Source organism: Carlito syrichta, unplaced genomic scaffold (genome assembly GCF_000164805.1).
Source record: "Carlito syrichta isolate Samal-C Ts95f unplaced genomic scaffold, Tarsius_syrichta-2.0.1 Scaffold301610, whole genome shotgun sequence".
NCBI classification, from domain to species: domain Eukaryota; kingdom Metazoa; phylum Chordata; class Mammalia; order Primates; family Tarsiidae; genus Carlito; species Carlito syrichta.
Window position 1 is genome coordinate 40,864 of NW_007245706.1, and position 18,303 is coordinate 59,166.

Here is an 18,303-nt window from a genome sequence, read left to right on the forward strand (position 1 = left end):
CGGGTCTCGAACCCACGGGCTCAGGCAATCCACTCACCTCAGCCTCCCAAAGGCGCGGGATTACAGGCTGAGCCACCGAGTCTGGCTGCTAGTTTTTCTTATGTATTTTTATAATTGGTCTAAAGTGCATGGAAACTCATTTTGAATGTTAATTGGAGATTGCCTTGAATTTACAGATTAAGTCAGGGGTATTATCACTTAAGTCTTCCTCTCCATGGGAAGCTAAATAGCTCTCTATTACTCAACTTTTTAAATGCCTTTCAATAGTGTGTAGCTTCTTTCCCATGAAAGTTCTGCATATCTGCTGTTAAGGTTTGTTTCTCAGTGCTTTATAATTAAAATAACTTTTAACTTGCTTGTTAATTGTTAATTATTTATTATTTTTGATCTTTGAGAGTTTATTTCATATCTCACAACCTTACTGAACTCTTGTAGTTTGAACCTGGCCCCATTTTTATGTTAATTTTTTAGGTTGGTGGTTCCTGGGGTCTTGATTTCCCACCCCATCCCAGGCCCACAAGCGTTTGTGTAATCTCTGCATGTCTGTGGGCTAATGTTTTTCTCATGTACCCCCTCACTGAGGGTGAAGGTCCTTCCAAGCCCTTTGAAGATCCTGGTGTTTACCAGCATTCTAGCACCAGCTCCTTGCCACATGGAGTGTCAGGACTTGCCTTTACCCTATGGCGGTTTTGATTCCTTGGAACTGCCCTGTCCTCTGCTGCCCCAGAGACGGCAACTCCAGCCATTAGCCCCAAGATTTCCAGTTTCCTGCTCATTTCTGCACTAGGAGGATCGATCCCCCTTTATTTTGTGCAGGCTCGGCTGTGCTTTTACAGATGTGTCTGATATCTATAGAGGGCTATTATCTTCTACTTTCTTTCTGGAATTGGAATTCTGTCGTTAGTTTTTATAATACATGTCGTGCAGTTTTAATTTTTGCTAAACTTTTTTCTATGTGTGTGTTATATTTGGCATGCTAACTTTTACATGCACTGTCTTGCTCTTCATTAATGTCTTTTGGACAGTATGTTTTATTTTAAGAACTCTGTTTCTTGGTTTATCATATGATTTTAATTTTAAGCTGTTGTAAAAGCTCGGTCAGCCTGAAAGAGTTGCAGAAATTGCGGTGGCTGTGAGTTACTCACAGCGGTGCTTTGTGATTGCTGCTTTTCGACCTAGATCCTCTGCCTCGTCAACGTCAGTCACAATGGTGTGAGTGAGTCAGAACTGATGGAACTCTATCCTGAGCTGTCCTGGGCTGTCTTGACCTCCCTCATTCACAGTTTACACAAAATGTGCTTGTTGACCTACGGTTGTGGCTTGCTCAGGTTTCAGCATCTACAGGTAAATGTTATTTTAAGCATCTGTAAATAAGATCTTTAGTTTTAAACGTCAACATATTCCATGCTATATTATACCATATTATTTTGAATGTTTCTGTTACAAGACAAAATCAAAATCTGACATTTGGCAATATAATTTCTTTCTGCAATGATTTTAGGTTAAATGTAAACTTTAGCTAATATTATGCTTATGTGGTACCTTTATGAGGTGACTATTACTTTAAACCGTGGTTTCTGAAAGGTGAATAAATTGTAAAGGTTTGCTGTGCAACTTGACACTATAGTTAATAATACTATATTGTCACTTAAAATGTATTAAGGGGGTGGATCTCATGCTAAGTGTTCCTACCACAATAAACTTTTAAAAAATAACAAAAAAGCCGGTCATAAGATACCAAAAGGGTAGTTTCTTTCTGGAAGAATTTTTTTTTTTCAATTTTATGTTCACTGAATTGCTGGCATCACTGTGGAGTCATGTGTTGCTGAAGAACTTGACTATACTCTGAGAAGTGCATTGTTAGGTGATTTTGTCATTGTGCCAACTTCACTGCATGTACGTACACACACCTAGACAGTGTAGCCTGCCACTTACCTAGGCCTTATGCTACAGCCTCTTGCTCCTAGGCTGCAAACCTGTATAGCATGTCACTGTATTGAATGCTGAAGGCATTTGTAACATAGTGGTCTTTGTGTATCCAAACATAACTAAACATAGAAAAGCATGGTAAAAATAAGGCATTATAGCCTGGGCATGGTAGTTTACACCTGTAATCCCAGCACTTTGGAAGGGTGAGACAGGAGGATTGCTTGAGCCCATGAATTTGAGACCAGCCTAGGCAACATGCGAGACCGCGTCTCTGCAAAAAGACCGCGTCTCTACAAAATAACAAAAAATTAGCCAGGTGTGGTGGTGCATGCTTATAGTCCTAGCTTCAAGAGGCAGAGGTGGGAGGGTTGCTTGAGCCCAGGAGTTTGAGGCTGTGGTGAGCCATGATTGTGGCACTACACTCCACCCTGGACAACAGATTGAGACTTTGAAAAAATACACACATTATTTTGTTAGTTGCCTTGTACTTAGAGAAATCTTAAAAAGTATGGTTGAACTATAGAACAAATACAGCTTTATTATAAAACAGATGAAGAAACAGTAATACCAATACTTGATACCGTATATTGGGTTGCCTCAGGGAAAGCTGTAGTGACTTCAAGAAAGCAAGAGTTGGAAATAAACACAACACGCGTTTCAAAAAATATATGGTATTATAAACTTATGGGACCACCAGCATATCTGTGGTCTGTTGTTGACTGAAACGTCATTATGGGGAGCATGACTGTATGCATTCTAAAATCTTGGACTCAGTCAGTCAGCCTCTTTTCATAACCCAGGTTTTTATAGTTTGATAACTGTCTAGCCACGGGAGCAGGCTTTTCCAGCTTACCACAGGGGTGTGAAGAAAATTAACTGAGGTGGGCTTTGGTGCTCGTGAGGTGCTAGACATGGTGTTCAGCACATAGTAGCAAATCTGTAGAAACTATTGGCTGATGTAATTCTTATCATATGAGGCCAGATGCAGCGGCTCACACGTATAATCCCAGCCTTTTTGGAGGCAGAGGTAAGAGGATTGCCTGAGTCCAGGGATTTGAGGCCAGTCTGGGCAACCTGGCAAGACCTGGTCTCTACAATAAATCAAAACATTAGCCAGGAGCAGTAGCACGTGCCTGTGGTTCCAGCTGCCTGGAAGGCTGAGGTGGAAGGATCACCTGAAGCCAGCAGGTTGAGCCTGCGGTGGCCATGAGTGTGCCCCTGCACTCCAGCTTGGGCGACACAGTGAGACTCCTACTTAAAAAAAAAAAAAATTCTTATCATCTGAAATGCCATGGTAGATTTATATATGTACAAATGCAAATGAAATCTTTCATTTGCATATGCTGTCTTGTGGTTATACATAAAAAGTGTTTGCAACTTCTCAGCCTTATCTTTCTATTTTATTGTGTGTCGTCTGAATAAAATTTGTTATAATTTGTTTTTTTAGTAACTTTTTGCTCCATGTTTCTAAAATTTTTAATGTAACTGAAGGCCTGAATTAAGTCTTGTTTTGCATTCTTAAATATTATGACAGGAATTTTTATTCTAATATAAGCTTATCCTGAATTTTAAAATATTCTAATGCCACGTCTGTTATACTGCTACAAAATTGAAATAGTTGGAAACTCCTGATACAGATTCGTTGTTACATACACACTGGCTGATGCAAAACAAAATGCAGTATTTTTTCTTTTTCTCTGTAGGCTTGGGAAGCAGTAAGACTAGAGTACATGGAGGGTCCCACTGTTGTGTCTTTGCACAGGCAAAAGCTGATCGACTACTTCACCGTGCAGCTGAGGTATTAGAACACGTCTTACTGTTCTTCTGGAACTTTTGCAGCATGCTCTATTTTTGTGTACCTACTTCTCTTTCTTAGCTTGGGAACTGTAAACATGTAATGATTATACAGTCTAATGACTCCGCTCCCTAGTCTGTTAATGCCAGAAGGGCAAAAGATTATCTTCTGACTCTTTTAATAGTGTGCTAAAGGTTAAAACTTAAAATCAGTGCAGGATCATTTTATTGTTTTTGTTGTATTTCAATTAAATGGTTTAAAATATGTATACCTGTGTATATTTGGGTCCATGGAGGGTTTTTAAAAGATAGTTCAGTTTTAGAAGATGTTTTCAGAGTTGGGTTGACATCACTGAGTATCATTTGAACTTATTTTCTTAGAGTGGCAAAGTTTCTGATTTTGACCCAGCCTTCTTAGCATTAGATTATACTTACAGAGTCTGAGCGTGCTAACTGTGTTTTCCCATCACCGCTGGTCTGAAGCCTTTTTGAGGCAGTCTCCTCGTCAGAAGACACAACTGGGCGCTATCGCCGCTCATTTCCTGGGCTGCGCGGAGTGGGCTGGAGAAGCGCGGATGAGCTCCCTTGGCTCCTTCGGCAGCAGGGAAGTGCGCAGAAGCTGCACAGCTGCCTTCTTAACCTCTTCGTGTCTCACAACCTCTATAAAAGGTACGAAGCATGTTGTGGAGCATCTGTCCCCAGAAGCACATATGTAAACAGCTGTTCGGCCTGATGATGAAAAGCGGTGTTTTAAATTTAAAAGTTAGTCCAGTTTCAGTGGTGCCTGAAATGTAGTGTGGGAGACAGTTAAGACCGTTTGAAAATCGCTGTCAGCTTGACTTTTTCCAAGAGAAAAACACGTGCTATTGCTGCTTTGTAAAAATCAGAGCTGGAATAGTTTGGGGGCAACTCCGTATCTTATTCTTGCTTTTGAGCAGGTCTAAATATAAACCACCGAGATTGGTGGTGTTTAATGTCTGCTTCAGGAGGGCCTTCAGGTAACCTTCAAGTCAGATGGTAAGGTCCAGATAGAACCTGCCTGGTGTTGAATTTAAAGAAAGGGTTGCCCTGAGTTATAAATGTATTCTGTTCCTCTCTTTTGGTATATTTGATTGAATTACCTTTTTCAGACCTACTAAGCCTCATGAGGGGGCTTTTCTGCCTTTCTTAGTTATTTAGACATCTCTCATAAAATAGCTACATGATTTGTTTTGCTCCTGAGTGATTTGAGTTTGCTCTCAAATTTCTTTGTTGCATCTCTTAAATTATTTCTGATCTCCATTCAGTGTCTCATAATTCCTTTGAAATCAGATTTGGTCTTTAGTTTACCAGTCTTCCATCCTACTCACAATAATCTGCAGATGAATAAGCTTGCTTTTACTGTTTAATCCTTTGATGAAAATGCAAAGTGGATACTCTCTGACAGTTTGCTTGCGTTTTCTTAGTTGCTTCACTTTGAATTTCCATCATTTAAAATAATTTTGGGGGTAAATTCAGCGACTGACTGCACATCGTGAAATGTATAAAAGGTTTCAGATAAATTTCCATTGGTGAGCAGCCATGCTGATATTCATAATAACAGTCAACACTCTGGAGTACTTCCTGTGCACCGTAATCTCCTTACAGTGACAGCTGAGGCGGGTGGTGCTATCGTCTCTGTCTGTGCAGTTGAGGACGACGAGCCCCACGCTCACAGCTAGGAAGGGGTGGAATGCAGACAGCAGTCTTGCGTCTCTGCACTACACTGGGCTACTAATAACACTGCCAGTAACTTGATACGAATTCTGCCGTTTTCATTCTGGAGTGGATTTTAAGGTTTGTTTTTCATTAAGTTGCTGTTGTTTGTTGAAACAGAGGACACTTTGCTGAGTTGCTGAGTTACTGGCAGTTTGTTGGCAAAGACAAAAGTGCCATGGCAGCAGAATATTTTGATTCATTGAAGCAGTATGAGAAGAATTGTGAAGGGGAGGAGAGCCTGATCTGCTTAGCTGACCTCTACGAAACCCTGGGGCGATTTCTGAAGGATCTAGGCCTTCTCAGTCAGGTGAGCTCCGCACCTCAGCTGGAAGCCAGAGGCAGGTTGGGCTTTGCGTTGATTCTTTTCTTCTTCCTAGCAGCTCAAGTAGTCTCATTCCTTGTGCTATGCTCTTTAATGTTTGATCAGATGACAGATCTTCCAGCATTTCACCCACTCCAGTTGGCCTTCCACCCTTTTTTTCCAGGCTGTGGTGCCTTTGCAGAGGTCCCTAGAAATTCGGGAAACAGCTTTAGATCCAGATCACCCAAGAGTAGCTCAGTCCCTCCACCAACTCGCAAGTGTGTATGTGCAGTGGAAGAAGTTTGACAACGCAGAACAACTGTATAAGCAGGCATTGGAAATCTCAGAGAATGCTTATGGTGCAGAACATCCACATACTGCTCGTGAACTTGAAGCACTTGCAACTTTGTACCAGAAACAAAATAAGTAAGATTAAGATCAGTAATACTCTGATTTTACGAAGGCGAGTTGGAATTTTTAAAAATGTACTTAGGATGTAGGCTCTGTTTTGTGACTGGATACAGTTCCTTATTCTGTGCATCATGTTCATACAGCATTTTTTGGTCTGGTTATTTATGGGTAAACAGAGAAAATCAGAACTACAAAATTCATCTCTATCTGAAGATGCATGGAGGATAGAGCACAGACTTTGGAGTTGTAGTCTTAGGTTTGAATCCTGGCTCATTTACTAACTTTGTAATATGAAGTGCATTGCTAACGTAAGTTGAATATATATATCCCTTATCCAAAATGCTTGGGATCAGAAATGCTTTAGATTTGGGGTTTTTTCAGGTTTTGGAATATTGCACAACTACAGTGAGATATCTTGGGGACAGGACCCGGGTCTAAACACGAAACTAGCTTATGTTTTACATACACCTTGTACACATAGCCTGAAGGAAATGTTACATGATGTTTTTAGTAGGTTTGTGCATAAAGCAAAGTTCTGACTGCACCCCATCACATGAGGTCAGATAGGGAATTCTCCACTTACAGCATCCTGCTGGAGCTCAGAAAGTTCCTGATCTGGGGCGTTGGGGAGTTCCGGGTTAGAGCTGCTCCCCCTGCACGGGGCCCGCCAGCCACTTCCCACACCCCAACTCCAGCTTTGTGAGTGAGGTTTCCCTGGAGGACAGCCAGGCCTTTTTCATGTGCATATCATCTGTGGTCGCTTCTGTGCTTCGGTGGCTGAGTTCTTGTGACGGAAAGTGCATGGTGTGTGGGGCCTGAAATACTAGCCACCTGGCCCTTTACAGAAAAAGCTTGCCAGTCCCTGCTCTAAGAAAATGTCTCTCATATATGTTAGGGACCCACAGAATGATGTCCGTTGATAAGAAGCTATTTTGACGATATGTATGTGTATCTTCATATGTGGTGCATACTGGGACTTTTTCTTTTAACTTCTGGAAGCATTGTATCCCACCAGTCTTGTGTTAATTTCACATTTGTATTTGAGTAGAAATTAGACTGCAGAAAAAAGTAGTAAAACTAAAATTTGAAGTTTCTTTTAGCTAGATTGCCCTGGAGAGATTCAAAATGAGTTAGACTAGTTTAAAACAGTTAAATGTCAGCTACATAGAGAACTAGACTTACGTTGTTTTATGAAGGTTTTTGTTAGGGATTTTAAATTCTGTATGACTGTCACTTCTAGAGTAGCACTGTATTTAATAGCCAAAAAAGGTTTTACACTATATAAAGCACAGTATGTGCTTTCATTACACTGAAGGACTCATATATGTTTCTTTTGTTTCACTTACTGTACTTTTTTTTGAAGGTATGAACAAGCTGAACATTTCAGGAAAAAATATTTTAAAATTTGTCAGAAAGCTACAAGGAGAAAAGGCCACTTGGTAATGAAATAATTATTTTATGTTGTGTTTTGAACATAAGAAGAAGAGGTCATCTCCGAATATCATAAGTACATAAACCTCACATGTTTGAGAGCTTTAAGTGACTTCTAGGAAAGTTCTGATTAGCATTTTCTTTTCATTTATGTGTTTAAATATTAGTATTACTAAGAAGTGCAATTTAGTGGACTTTTAGAAAGTGAAACTAAACTATAAAGTTTATCTGAAGGTTAGGCTTTGGAAGATGGAATGTAAAGCTATTTTGAGTCTTTTCTTTAAAGGGTGGGAAATGGGAATGAAAGAAACTTATTTAGTTAATAGCTCGTGCTAGATTCACATGTGAAGAAATTCTCCTTGAGCCCCTTCCAAAAAATATCTCGTTTTTCTGAGTTACTGATGAAATCTAAGTGGAGCACATTTCTTTGTTTTAACTTAAATGTATGTGCATTTTGTATCTGACGTTCAAGTGTTTAGCATTGGGTTGTTGAATAGCTGCAAGTTAATTGTCTTATATCTTTTGAAGCACTTTGTAATGTAGTCCACTTTCTAAAATACCTCGTAATCATTTTCACAAAAGAATTCTTATGAATCTTAGAAAGTATTGCTATGTTGAGACCTGTATATTCTTAATGGCGGTTAGGCTAAGTCAATGCAACACTTAACATAATTGTGATACAGAGTAAAAGGGAAAAAAAGGAGAAAGAATCTTTTGGAAACCTGGTAGATATTTTATAGAATCAAGAATCGCACCCTCTTGATTATTTTCAATTTTTTGTGTTTGCTCCAGTATGGATTTGCCCTTTTACGCCGCCGGGCCCTGCAGTTAGAAGAACTGACATTAGGAAAAGACACACCTGATAATGCTCGGACCCTCAATGAGCTGGGCGTTCTCTACTATCTTCAGAATAACCTGGAGTGAGTACCATGGTGTCGATAGTGAAAATAAACACTCATTTTGTTTCTTCAGGGCAAAGTTGCTTTATATCAATTCTAAAGCTAGACAAAGTTGCTTAAAAACATGCCGAATTTCATGTGATCTTACACAATGAACATACCCACACTTAAAGGCCATGATGTTTTCTCTACTATTTCTTTTCACATTGTTTCTTAATTAAAAAGTAGTTTTATAGCTCCCTTAGTGTGTTTTGTATACTTATGAAAAGTGATTTTGTGTAGATACTGTACTTGAGTCCTCACAGGAGAAAAAACTTGGGACTAATAGAGAATTTGCAAAATGTAGATGGTTGCAAGTTATATTTGTCAGTTTACCTGAACTGAAAGATTCAAAATGGCTGGGCGTGGTGGCCCAAGCCTGTAATACCAGCACTTTGGAAGCCCAAAGTGGGAGGGTCACTTGGGGCCAAGAGTTCAAAACCAGCCTGAGCAACAGAGAGAGGCCCCCATTTCTAAAAATAAAAATAATAACTGGGTGTGGTGGCAAGCATCTGTAGTTCTAGCTACTTGGCTGAGACAGGAGGATCTCTTGAGTCCAGGAGTTCAAGATAACAGTGAGCTATGATCCTACCACCACACTGCATGCACTCCAGCCTGGGCAGCAGAGTGATACTCTGTTTCAAAAAAAAAGAAGACAAAAAAGACTCAAAATGGCATTTATGTCAGTACTTTCTGAAAAAGAAGAGTCTTTAGACTTCTTTGGATGTGAGAAAAATACAACAAATTTGAAACTTAGGATGTCAGAAAATGGGACAAATATAGCCCATCTGTATGTAGAGCCACCTGTGAAAAGTTGTGCTGTGTTTGTTTATTAAAAATTGTTTAGGACTGACTCCAAAGGGAGGAACAGTGAAGATCAAAATCTTTTGTTTGACTTGAAGGTTAGTCTAATAAGGTTAAAAGTATGAGAAGCTTGTTTTGGAAGATACTGACAAGCCTTTATTTTTAAAGTGAAGCGGAGAGTCGAGGCAGTTGTCCACACACTTCAGGCCCTCCACCTCTCCGGAAATGAGCAGGAAGGGGAGGGAGGGTGAGGGTTTTGAGCCAACGCTCCGTTTTGATCGGAGCCTCAGGATAAAATGGTTCAGTCCTCCTCTTAACGAGAGCATGAGGTTCTGACCTCTAGGGAAGACATCGCTGACACTGTTTTGGGGTCGTGTTTACAGAACGGCTGGCCAGGTTCTGAAGCGGTCCTTAGAAATGAGGGAGCGAGTTCTAGGCCCAGATCACCCCGACTGCGCCCAGTCTTTGAATAACCTGGCAGCGCTGTGCCATGAAAAGAAACAGTATGACAAGGCGGAAGAGCTGTATGAAAGAGCCTTAGACATTCGGAGACGTGCACTGGCTCCGGACCACCCCTCGCTGGCATACACGGTGAAGCATCTTGCGATCTTATATAAGAAAACGGTAAGTAGTCCTTGGCATTCTTATACGTTTTATAATACATCAGTTAAGCTGTAATTACTATCGGCAAAATAATGTGTCTTTCTGATGGATAGATTATTTTTGTATGAGTCTTAAAATGATAAAAATACGATTTCAGAATTAATTAAGATAACTGGTTTGGTTTTGTTACAATACATTCCAAATACAAATGTATTCATCAGCATTCTGATTCACATTGTTCTTCTTTTACATTTCAGAAATTCTGAAATTCTACCAGCATTAAGTTTGTATAAAACAACTATAAACATATTAAATCACCCAATTATCAAGGCTACAGGAGAAGTCTTGTGGTTGATTCAGTGAACATTTTTATTTCACCCTATCTTGGCTTTACTTGCATGTTTTTTGTTTGTTTGTTTGAGTCACAGTCTCACTCTGTCACCCAGGCTGAAGGGCAGTGGTGTGATCATGGCTCACCGCAGCCTTCACCTCCTGGGCTCAGGTGATTATCCACCTCAGCCCCCCAAGTAACTGGGACTGCAGGCACGGGCCACCATGCCCAGCGTATTCTTTTATTTATTTATTTATTTTGTAGAAGCAGGGTCTCACTGTGTTGCCCAGGCTGGTCTCCTGCCTTGGCCTCTCAAGTGCTGGGATTACGGGCAAGAGCTACTCTGCCTCGCCACTTTGCTTCTGTTTGAATGTAACCAGTCTCTGCCATAGGGTTCTAGCCAGTGTGATGTTTGGACAACAACAGCAACAAGCAGCCAGAGAGACTGCTTTCATTTAGAGTAGTTACAGAGCTTTGTGCACTGTCTTTGGACTTTGTGGGACCCTTAGTGGTCCTCCTGACACTGAAGTTGATGGTTTAATAAAAAGGATATGCCCTACTTTATTTTATTTGTTATTATTTTTATTTTTTAATTTTTTTGAGTTGGAGTGCAGTGGCACACTCTTGGCCACCACAGCCTAGACCTGCTGGACTCAGGCCATTCTTCTGCCTCAGCCTTCCAAGTAGCTGGAACCACAGGTCACCACACCCAGCTAATTTTTTGATCTGGTGTAGTAATGAGGTCTCGCCAAGTTGCCTAGGCTGGTCTTGAACCCCTGGGCTCAGGTAATCCTCCTGACTCCACCTCCCAAAGTGCTGGGATTACAGGCGTGAGCCACCACACCCAGCTATCACTGCCCTACTTTCAAGTAAAATGGAACAGTTAAGAAAAATCTGGAAGGAAAATCTCGCTGGAAATGTTTTTTATTTTGATGCAATCTCTATATCACGTGTGGTAGCAAATCTACTTTAAGTGGCGTGTTTTTACAGTACACTAGAAGCAGTAAGTAATAATGGGTGATCCTAAAAGGCTTTCTGAATGACCAAGGAAAATGTTATGTTCAGCATAGCTTTACTTATGTGCTCTACTAGATTTTCCATTGTAAGCGTAATTGTTGCACTGGGAGAAATGCTTCTGAGATTTTTTTCCCCTAAAAATTACTCTCTAATATGAAATTTTATTTATGGAAAAAACTCTGACTAGATAGTACTTATTGCCTTAGTATTTTTGTTATATTCCACTTTCGTTTTTTAGGGGAAACTTGATAAAGCTGTACCTTTGTATGAATTGGCTGTTGAAATTCGACAGAAATCCTTCGGCCCAAAACACCCTAGTGTAGCTACTGCTTTGGTAAACTTGGCTGTTCTTCATAGCCAAATGGTAAGTTCTCACGTTTTAACGTTATAAATGAATGATTTTTAAGTTGTGAAATATAGAAATCATGAGACAGATATGGCATAGTAAATATAATTAAAGAAAATTTAACCCTTTGCACTTGGAGACATCTTGCGGGTCACCTACTAGCAACTCACTTGCACTTACGAAGCAGTGAAAAGCCAAGCACTGCCTATTAAATAGTATAGCATGGGAACCAGTTATTTTATTTTAGTGATATTTGGCTTATAATAGTATTTTGGACATTGAGTAATTTGTGACAAAAATATGAAAATGTCATGTCTTGTATTTTTCTAGCAAGTGGTAACAGGTCAAAACAGTCACTGATATGCATTGCAGGCTCACTGTTACATGTTGTGCAATAGTGTTTTTTTGACATCTTCTACCTGGTATTTGTGTTCGAGCCGACAGTGCAGTCTCATTTTCTTCCTTCCACATTAATAATATGTAATTCATTGGCCCGTTTTTTGTTTGAAGACGATGTGGAAGGACACTCATGATTCCTGAAAACCGCTTCTCAACTGATCAGAAGCTTGACAAATTTCAAATGGGACATACATTTTACAGTTTTTCTTTTTGAGGCTTGGTACAGTATATAGGAGTTAATGCATATTTCTAGTCCCCAGAATAATTTCCTCCACCATTTTAAAGATTTTGCAAAATGCAGTATATAGAAGCATACTGATCTGCACGACCCACACTGCTCACATTTGCAATATAATTTAGGATCATTTCAGTCTTTTGTTAACGTAGTATTTCCACCATGTAATGTCCTTGTGGTAGGTTTCATTCCTTCGTGATTTTAAGTGCTGGGAATTTTAACGAGTCTTTTGTCCTTGCATGCAAGAAGCGCAAGATTATTTTTCCTGTACACTACTATTTTTTTGTTAAAAACTTTGGCTTTTTTATTTGTGCTGGTATTCCCTTTAGGTTGGCGCTGTACCAGCAAGATGACATTTCATCTTTAGTAGCTCTTCTGCTAGGACAATACTTGTGTAGTATCTGTCAGTAAACCTGTGGTATCCTGCTACTTTGGTAACTTTTTGGTACCACCATGAAAGCATTTCACACATTCTTTCTACGTAATGCCAAGCTGATTTTTTTAAAATGTATATCTCAGTATATACATTCCATCTCTTTGTTTACTTTTTAGTGCAATTTGAATGGAAAACTTCATGGAAACATACTTTTTGAAAAATGTGTGCTTGCATAAGTTTGTCCTGTGTAATCACAACTGTCTCTGTATGTCTCCTGAGAGGGGCCGAGTGGTTTGCTAGATTTACAGTGTCCCCTCAGCGGGGACATCCGAGTACAAAGGGCTAAGATTATTTTTAATGCTTCCTTTAACACCCGAGGAATAATGGAAGTTAGATTTGTAACAGGGTCCCTTCCTCTTAGTGTAAAACATTGCTGAGTTCAGAGCACAGGCTTCATTTAAACTTCCTGGAGCTACCCTACATCTCTCTCTGTAATATTTCTTTGAGCTTGTGGCATTTGCCTGTGATGGGTGAAAAACAGGTATGGTGCTCATTGGTCATTGGTCAATAAAGGAACAGGCTTACACGTGTACTGTTGGATTAAGGTCAAATGATTATCAAGCCAAGTCTAAAACATAGGTGTCTGACTTTCTGGTATACTGCTTCTGTGATGATTATGCATAAATTAACTTGTTCATGCACATCTTTTAGAAGGACATTAACATTTTTAAAGTACTAACCAAAGCAGGTTAGCTTAGTCTAGAATACATTAATTTCAGGAACCCAGTGTTTTAAAGCAAATATTATCACTCTTTTGAATAAGAGAAAACACGCTGAAGCCTTGCCGTTATATGAAAGGGCATTAAAGATCTACGAAGACAGCCTGGGTCAGATGCATCCTCGAGTTGGAGAAACATTAAAAAACTTAGCTGTGCTCAGGTAAGAATTCTTTTCATTTTCCTCATAGAGCCCAGCTCTCTTTAGAATAGCTTTGGCTCATCTTAGAACAGCACAAAATATGCATTGCTGGTGTTTTTCCTTGGAGCGGGGAGGGCGTTTTTGCTGAGCGAACTTCACAAGAGGCTGAAGCACACCCAGGAGTGAGGTGAGAGCTGCGTGATGTGTTGTGGAGGGGTGTGTCACGCGAACAGTGAAGGGGTTTGCATTTCAGCTTGCTGGTTCTGAAGGCAGGATGAGCAATTTGGCTGTCCTCAGAGCTAATTTACCAGTAAGGACATGTGGACTTTTGCTTCTCATCTGTTTACTGCAGAATACAGCGAATACCTAACTTAGCGATTTCACCGCATCCACTGAAACATGATTTTGATGGCATCCGTAAGAGACGCTGAAATGTTTCACAGTGCAGAAAGGAAAGGAGTTTGGGTCTTCTGTTTTACTGGTCTGCTTTGAGCAAATGCACTGGAAAAAAAAAGGGGAAATGAGCCATTATTTATAACATGTCTTTCCGTACTCTATAATTTAAAATGGGTAAGAGGTTATATTCTCATTTTAAGAGTTTTTTTTCCTTCCCCTCTCAAAGCTATGAAGAAGGGGATTTCGAAAAAGCTGCCGAACTATACAAAAGGGCAATGGAAATAAAAGACGCAGAAACATCACTCTTGGGCGGAAAAGCTCCCTCACGACATTCGTCAAGCGGAGACACATTTAGTTTAAAAACAGGTCATTCTCCTAATGTTTTCCTGCATCAAGGAAAGTCTTCCTCATAGCAGCAGTCACAGTTCTTTGCCAGTGTACCTTAGGATGAAGTCACTAAACGTTTGGAACATTCGAATTTGACACAAGTTTTTAAGACATTTTTTACTACTTTGTGATTTCTCTTACATTTTGTATGAAACTGTATAATACAGCTCAGACTATGCTAAGTTTGCGCTGTGATTGTGCCTGTTTTAGTTGTTCAAAAGAATTTTCCTATTTTACTGGTTCCAAGAATGTAGGCACGTTAGAATCTTCAGATGACATGAGGAACAGATGGTCTCTGTTCAGCAAGAGCTGGCGGAGCAGTTGCGACAAGGCACTCGAGAAGTCCATGGTTCTTTTGAGCTGCCAAGAGCGGACTTGGCCTCTCCATTCCCCGTCTTGCTTGGCAGCAGTAGTCTGGCCCACCTCTCTACCTCAGAGGAAAGTTTCAAGGACTAAAGGGATGTTGATGAAAGATTTGAACTGTCAGTAAAACAATCTAGTCACAAGAATCCCTGACGGCTACATTTTAAAAAATTCTTTTTTATTCTCCCATTTCCTTGAGCAAATTGGGCCAGGTCCTTCTGTGCCGTCTACATTGTATGTTCTTATTGTGTAGTATTTACCTGCATGACATCTGAAGCCATGAATACAGTAACAGGTCAAGCTTTTCAGCATTCTTTGACCTTCCCCAAAATACTGATTTGACAATCTATCTTTTCATACATGTCCTAAATCTGTCTTCATTTACCTCAGTCTGTTCTCTTTATACTGAAATTAAATATTTTTCATGGGTTTTGTAAATTTTGCTATATTATGTATGTCTTGTACATTATATATTTACATATAATAAAATCATTTTTAACACTTGTAAGATCCCGTGTATTAATTGTAAAAATGATACTTCTGTTTTAAAATTAAAGTGCAATTTTTCCCCACTCTAATTTATACAAGAGGGCTACATTTTGCAAGGTTTTGAAGAAATACTTTGAGTATTTAAAAAAGAAGACTTGAATGTTGTCAATACTCACTGAGTAGTTTAAGGTTTTAGCTAATGTTATCTGAGGTCTGGCTGTCCACAGGGTGGTCTACAAACCATTACCACCACCGCCTGGGAGAATCTTAACTATTTAGACTCTCAGACCTCTCAAGACCTAAATCAGAAGCTGCATTTTCGCTAGATCCCCGGGTGATCATGTGAACGTAAGTTTAAGAAGTAATGGTAAAAGTGTAAGGCACTACAATGGTTACTTGAAAGAAATTAGGATCTTACAAAATGAGCATCCTTCTCCTTTTTGGGAGTAGTTCAAGAGGAGAAAACAGAAAATAAGCTGTAGCCATAATGTGTCTTTCTGGGTTTGCCAGCTGTGAAAGGCACAAAGCAATTTAATGCACAAATACACCAGATACTGATTTTAGAATTAAGCTATTAGAGGTTAAAATTTGATTATTTGTAAGTAATTAAGTAATGTAATTTAGTACATGCTAAGTAATGTATTAGGTTTGTTATCTTAACCTGTTTCAGGAAATTAATTCTAGTACTCTAGAAGAACCCTGAAAAAAGGATAAACTATCCTAACAATACTATGTATTTCTTTGTACCTCCAATATTTGGACTTTAAAAACATACAAAAAAGCAGAAACGTTAATATTATTCAAGATGTTTTTATGGCAAAAATTAATAACTATAGTTGGGGATGATCATTCAAAATTACATATTTTAAAAAATTAAGTTTAAATATAATAAAAGAGGCAGGCTTGGTGGCTCAGCCTGTAATCCTGTGCTTTGGGAGGCTGAGGTGAGTGGACTGCCTGAGCCCGCGGGTTCGAGACCCACCTGGGCAACCTGGCAAGACCTCATCTCTACAATAAATCAAAAATCAGCCGGGCGTGGTAGCACGCGCCTGTAGTTCCAGCTACTTGGAAGGCTGAGGCGGAAGGATCGCCGGAGCCCAGCAGGTCGAGGCTGCGGTGGCCGGGAGTGGCCACTGCACTCGAGTCTGGGCGACAGAGTGTGACTCCAACTCAAAAAATAAATAAATAAATATATATATATATATATATAATTTTAAAAAATTTATATTATTAATTGTACTACCAACTCATTTGTTTTCATGTAGAATGCCTCCTTAAAAAGATAAAAATAGCTGTGATACACATCTCCTGGTGTGTGTATGTATATTTGAGGGTCTCAAGTGGGACTATTATTAATATTAATAATAGTCACATTAATATATACCTTTACAATGAAAAAAGAAAAGGAAGCTTGCAGACAACTGTAAATCTGAATTGGTAGGATCCAAATTTATGCAGGTTATAGTGTTCATTCAATACCTACAGAAAGGGAAATATAGGAAAAAAATACAACTGGGGGAGTATCAAGGCTTCCTTAATAAATATTCTTAAATGGCTATTGCCTTTTTGTATTGGTGTGTTTGTAGGTATCCACGGAGTATTTTTATGAGCAGAAACCCATAATACTTATTTTTCTACATTTGAGTAGAACCATAAACTCAATTCTCATTAGCAATGAAAAAGGAATTAAAGCTGAATATGCTGTTTTACTATCATGTAGAGTCTCTGCACTAAGACTGGGGACTGCTTTTCCCTCCTTCACATCAGAATCAATAGTGTTTACAAATCTGGTCAAATACTGTGGTTTTACTTAGTAATACAAAATTCATTGAGAACTAATTTCTCTTAATCAGCTGCCTTCTCATATAAGACAGTGCTCTAGGTAGATACAGATATGCTACCAGATTTTCTTCTGGTAAAATAATCTAGTAGTTATTAATGAAATATATTAGACCAAAAAAATTGGGTCAGATAAACTAGGTAAGATTCAATGACCCAATGCCAAGGGCAGATGAAAAGTCTTTAGAAGATGGTAAATTCTAGATACATTTTATCAAATCATAAAATTTTATATGTAAAACTTTGCTGAATTTTTATATAAAGAACTTCCAAAGGAGAAAAGACTACATTTCATTTTAAAAATTAAAAACATCTCTGGTAACTAGAAAGGCTATTTTACAGTTGAATACACTGAAAATTTTTTTTTTAAATGATAAAAAGCCCACAGCAACATATGTAAGTTTCAAGGCTAGAAACACTACCCTCCCCCTTTCCTGATTTCACTGTAAACGTAAGAAACACAGTATACTTCTAGAATCTCAAATCTAATATACTGAACATAATTGATATGAGACTTTCTGAAATGAGCTTTTAGAATTTTATTTTACAACTGGGTGATGTAATTTAAGTTTTTACTAACATTTTTCTGCTAAAGATACAATTTAGATCTTCGTATCTTCAAAGTAAAAATCATCAAAATAGGAACACAGAAACAGCCTACTGGTAATGGTTACACCTACATATTATTTATTTATCTCCAAACCACTGGGAATTAATTCACCAAGATTCTCTAAGCCTTCATTATTTGTATGCAACTCCAGAGAAAACTAGTTTTCTATCAATTTACAGTTCAGTAGTCATGATCAGATACTCCTCCAGTGAATACAAGTCAGCCATTGTAGAGGCAATTTTAAATTCTTCTTTTAGGTCTACTATACAGGACAAATATCTTGCCTAATATCTCACTACTTTGAGGATCAAATTTAAATGAAGTATTCAGGAACAGCCTAGATAATATGGGTGTAATCTGGATGAATCGTAGTCTAAGTCGATGGCTTGCTCTTTAGTAAAGCACAGTGATTCCAGATATGTGTTCCACAGACACAATGAGTTCTATTAACTTGGTCAGTGCAGAATAAAATATATCTGTCTACCCATAACGGTAGCATCCATTTATTTGCCTTTGTCTTATTTTGCATACATAACTCACAGACTTATAAACTTTACCAGTGACTACATTTCAGATTGTATTGCATCAGGAAACATTTGAGAGGATGTTATTTTATAGCTTAACTATTTTAAATTCATTGTTGGTCAAG

General features: G+C 38.9%; 1 protein-coding gene across 1 annotated transcript in view; it reads left to right on the forward strand.

Moving 5' to 3' along the window:
• Nucleotides 1–15,224, forward strand: part of NPHP3 (nephrocystin 3) — a 40,541-nt gene extending 25,317 nt beyond the window's left edge. The window contains exons 20-30 of the mRNA XM_008054914.2: nucleotides 1,180–1,344; nucleotides 3,633–3,727; nucleotides 4,207–4,392; nucleotides 5,578–5,767; nucleotides 5,946–6,187; nucleotides 7,536–7,611; nucleotides 8,396–8,523; nucleotides 9,729–9,969; nucleotides 11,535–11,660; nucleotides 13,476–13,591; nucleotides 14,193–15,224. Coding sequence (XP_008053105.2) covers nucleotides 1,180–1,344; nucleotides 3,633–3,727; nucleotides 4,207–4,392; nucleotides 5,578–5,767; nucleotides 5,946–6,187; nucleotides 7,536–7,611; nucleotides 8,396–8,523; nucleotides 9,729–9,969; nucleotides 11,535–11,660; nucleotides 13,476–13,591; nucleotides 14,193–14,379 — 1,752 coding nt within the window. The 3' untranslated portion in view covers nucleotides 14,380–15,224. The remainder of the gene's footprint in view (nucleotides 1–1,179; nucleotides 1,345–3,632; nucleotides 3,728–4,206; nucleotides 4,393–5,577; nucleotides 5,768–5,945; nucleotides 6,188–7,535; nucleotides 7,612–8,395; nucleotides 8,524–9,728; nucleotides 9,970–11,534; nucleotides 11,661–13,475; nucleotides 13,592–14,192) is intronic.
• The last annotated feature ends 3,079 nt before the right edge of the window (nucleotides 15,225–18,303 follow it).